The sequence below is a fragment of the Arachis ipaensis genome, chromosome B8 (assembly GCF_059453495.1).
Source record: "Arachis ipaensis isolate K30076 ecotype BB chromosome B8, ASM5945349v1, whole genome shotgun sequence".
NCBI lineage: Eukaryota > Viridiplantae > Streptophyta > Magnoliopsida > Fabales > Fabaceae > Arachis > Arachis ipaensis.
In genome coordinates this window covers 26,347,333-26,351,551 of record NC_142443.1, presented here as the reverse complement: position 1 = coordinate 26,351,551, position 4,219 = coordinate 26,347,333, and the positions used below count along the sequence as shown (strand labels likewise).

The window sequence follows — 4,219 nt, the reverse complement described above, 5'->3', positions numbered from 1 at the left end:
CAATAATATTAATACTTGTTGAATATTCTATTATTTTTTATCATATAAAAAATTAAATTAAATAAATAGTAAAATATAAAATAATATTAAATTAAATAAATAAAAAATATCTAATATTTTTTATATTTGAACTTAAAGATAGAGAGAGTGTTGTTTATTGAACTCATTAGATACTTTAAGTCATAGTAAAGTATTTAAATTAATTAAACTATTTTTTATCTTTTAAAAAAATACTACTAAATTTTTTATAAAAAGTTTGAGAAGGCCATAACCCCCTTATCTGAATTAAGCTCCGCCACTGCACACATGAGAGGGAGGTTGCATTAACAATATTATTGCAGCATTGTTGAAGATGAGAGCCAGAGTGTTGAGATATTTTGCAAAGAAAAAGAAAGAGGTGCAAGTGTTGTTGATTAGTGCTAATTTTATTCATTAAAAAATATTAGTATGTGTTAAAAAATGATACATAATTATATATTGACGGTAAAATACATTATTCAATATTTGGATCGTTTTGAATATGTAAGTTTATTACTTTTAGGTATTGCTCATTATTTGGTTAATATCATTATATAAAATGTAAAAATAATATTAAGTTTATAATTTTGTAATTTTTTTATAATTGTATTATAATTTGGTGTTTTAATTTTTAATTACTTTATTATTTTTAATTAGTCATGAATTATGTATAATTATTGTATAATTAATTTAAAATTAAGTTTTGTATATTATTGATGCTCTTTAAGATATCACTTTCTATACTTTTATAAAAATTATATTATAACTCCATAAATGTCATAATGCATGAAATAACAAAAAAAAAACGTATATTCACCTGCAAAACTCACATCCTCATGTGTATTTCACTATTTCGTATAATCTCATCATTATAATATATTAACACTACTCTCCATCACACCACTAATATACTAAAATAACTCTACTTCAAATGAAGTAAATAATAACAAATTTTGTATTTATAAGTAGAGCTTTCGAATAAGATAAGGAGTATATATTCAACACGCAGGTCATATGTTGCATTAACAACTATTCACCATGTGACATGTGGCAACACACAACCTATGGGCCGGAAATACGCATCGTACATGCTGAAGTTTGTCGTCTGTGTGTTAGGCTTTCACGCCACATACACTACATAAAAAACGGTAAATTGCGACGGTTTTTTGACGACAGTTATCAAAAATCGCCGCCAAATAAAATATTGCGGAAGTTGATGCGACAGATAAGAAGAGGGCTGCTAAATGTTTGGTATTTTGTGGCAGTTTTGGTATAACCGCCACAAAATGAATTATTATGAAAAAATAATAAGTAAAAAAATTGAATTAATAACTAAAAGTTATAGTAAGAAATAATAAATTTTGATGATTATCTAATATTTTTTATAAAAAAATAAGCCTCATATTATGATTTTAAGTATTCTTACAAGAGAAATATCAGGAAATAAATTTTTTATCGATATTAACTAATATTTTGTATCAATACTTAATTTTTTATATTATTAATATTTAAAATTTAAAATTTAATTTTTTTAATATTTAAAATTGATCATATAGTATTACTCTTCTTATAATGATAGGTGTATGTAGGGGACCGAACTCACACGATCCTTTTTATATAGCCTCCTGTGTTACAGAGATATACTTGTAAATTAGAAAGACTTAATTACTCTTGGTTAGTTCTACTGAATTTAAGTTTTTATATATTTTTTTAATTAAAATTTTATTTTATATTAAATTTTGTAATTAAATTTTTATTATGATAAAAATTTTAGAATTAATAGAATATTCTGTTAAATTATATAGAATATTCAATTAAATTAGGCATATTTATTTTGTTTAACAAAATATTTTATTAATTTTAACATTTTTGTCACAATAGAAATTTAATTATAAAATTTAATGTGGTATAGAAACTCAAAAAAAAAAAATATAGAGATCTAATTAAAACTTCAGGTAAAACTATATGAATCGACAGAATAATTAAACCAATTAGAAACTAAACTTACAAATCTATTTAAAATACTTTGCTTTTGTAATATTTGGTAAAAGTATATGAAGAAACTTTTAAAATTTATCCCTCCATATAACTTGCGCAATTGCAGAGGAAGAGCCATGCAATAGAGTTATTAATTAGATGAGTTGTAGAATACACTTGTCAAAATAACCTTTTTTTTTAAATAAGAATTTAATTTTGATGTATCATGTAAAGTAATTTTATACATACATTTAATTACATAATGTTACATCAGTAAAAATAACTACTTTTTACATTGACCATGTGAAAGTCATCCAAAAGAACAGATGTGATTGTATAACTGTGTAAAATGTTTTACACTGTCAATACATCAAAATTAAACTCTTAAAATAAATTGTTATAACTCAAAAGATAATGTCATTTAAATTTAGGGTTTAAACTATTATTAATCTTATCATAAATCATTATCTTATATATTGGTTATGAGCATATACATGCACCGTTCTATGAACATTCAAACATTTCTCCTCACATTAAGATCTTACAAAATGAGGTTCCTTAGAAACTGGGATTCCGGGTTTTGAAGTATTGTAAACACTTTCTTAAAAAGTTATATTAAGCATTTGTTTATCCAAATCAACTTTTGTGACAACCTTTCTTTACATATATAAATATTTTTCATAGCTAACTTAAATAATCTAGTTCTTAAGTAATGAAAGACAAAGATTAGTATATTACTTTAAGAAACTTTGATTAAGTTGATGAAGCTTTCTTAAACCACAATCAAATACATTGAAATTAACCCTATTTGCAATAATTAACTAACAAGCTAAGCTATTAACTTTGAATAGGATTTAGCACTTGCTTGTTCAACATTAAAATTGCAAGTAAACAACCCTTTCCCACCCTAAGATCAAGGAGTATTTTGCGATTAATTTGTAGTTTAAATTGCTCAAAAATGTCCCTTAAATCATGAGTATATATCACTCACTCACTCACCCTCTAGCTTATTATTAGCATCCTCAACAAGCCCATTCAATTCATCATATTATTATATATCATTCCAAAATTTAAACAAAAAAAAAAATGGCCAACATCGCCACCACCCTAAAGTTTACAATAATTCTCTCATTGCTCATTATTCCTCTAACCCTTTTCCCCAAATTAGTATCTTCCACTAATGACATAGAAAATGATGATGAAGATGATGAAGAGTATGTTGTTGACACCCCATTGTTATTAACAAGCCACAAAGCAACAAGTAGGTTCTTGTCAAGCATAATAATCAAGAAAGGTGCACATTGTGATGTTGTGACTAACAACATATGCAATGGGATCCCAGCAAATAAAGGAAAAGGCCTTCTCTTTTGTTGCAAGAAGCATTGTAGAAACGTTCTAAGTGATAGGAACAATTGTGGAGTTTGTGGCCACAAATGCAAGGTACTAGGTGAGAGATGCTGCAATGGAGTTTGTACTAATGTTTGGTATAACGACAATCATTGTGGCAAGTGCAACAACAAGTGTTCAAACGGTGATAAATGTGGGAATGGATTCTGTGGCTATGCATGAAAATACAACTTATAATTTGAAGGTGGGTCTAATCTTATATAATTTAGATAGTTTTTTTTTTTTTTTTTTTTTTTTTAAATCTTATTAAGATATAGGAGAAAGCATGTGTTACACTTTTTATATTAGTCGTGTTAATTTCTTTATTTATTTAATTTTAAAAAAAGAGCTCAACAAAGTAGAATGAAACATCAATAAAGAAAATCAAATTATTAGAAATTCGAACCAATATGCTGTTTGTGGATGGTGTGGGTCCCTCTTAAGAACGTCAGGTTTTGGTTGTATTTGATTAAGGGGTGTCTGTTTTTATGTTGTTTGTGATGTCTTAATAGTGTGTTGATTTGTGAGTGTGTATTCCAGTTGTTCTTCATGCATGAGGAGTTGTGAGTTTTTATTTTGTTGTCTTGTAATCACTTAGTGCTGTCAAATTTCTCTTTCGAAATTTTACAAACGATCGAAAAAAAAGTCCAAACCAATATAAAATTCTAATAAGTTTATCAACTTCTATCTCATTTCTAATATTGTCATCAACAATCAATGAAATCAGAGTGGTGTCTTGTACCTTATTCCAAGAAATTGTCGATAATTTCCACAACTTTGCTGTCTTATTTTGAAAAATATTTTCCTCGATCCCCAAGCAACTAACTAATAATGTTCC

The 4,219-nt window shown here is 26.2% G+C and overlaps 1 protein-coding gene across 1 annotated transcript; it reads left to right on the top strand.

The window, feature by feature from the left end:
* Positions 1 to 2,932: 2,932 nt before the first annotated feature.
* GRI (Stigma-specific Stig1 family protein) lies at positions 2,933 to 3,795 on the top strand. The gene has a single exon (XM_016313940.3). The coding sequence runs from the start codon at positions 3,082 to 3,084 to the stop codon at positions 3,562 to 3,564; it is 483 nt and encodes a 160-aa protein (XP_016169426.1). The 5' UTR covers positions 2,933 to 3,081; the 3' UTR covers positions 3,565 to 3,795.
* Positions 3,796 to 4,219: the final 424 nt, after the last annotated feature.

Coding starts and splice junctions, on each gene's coding strand:
- GRI (XM_016313940.3), top strand. CDS start 3,082: ATGGCCAACATCGCCACCACCCTAAAGTTTACAATAATTCTCTCATTG.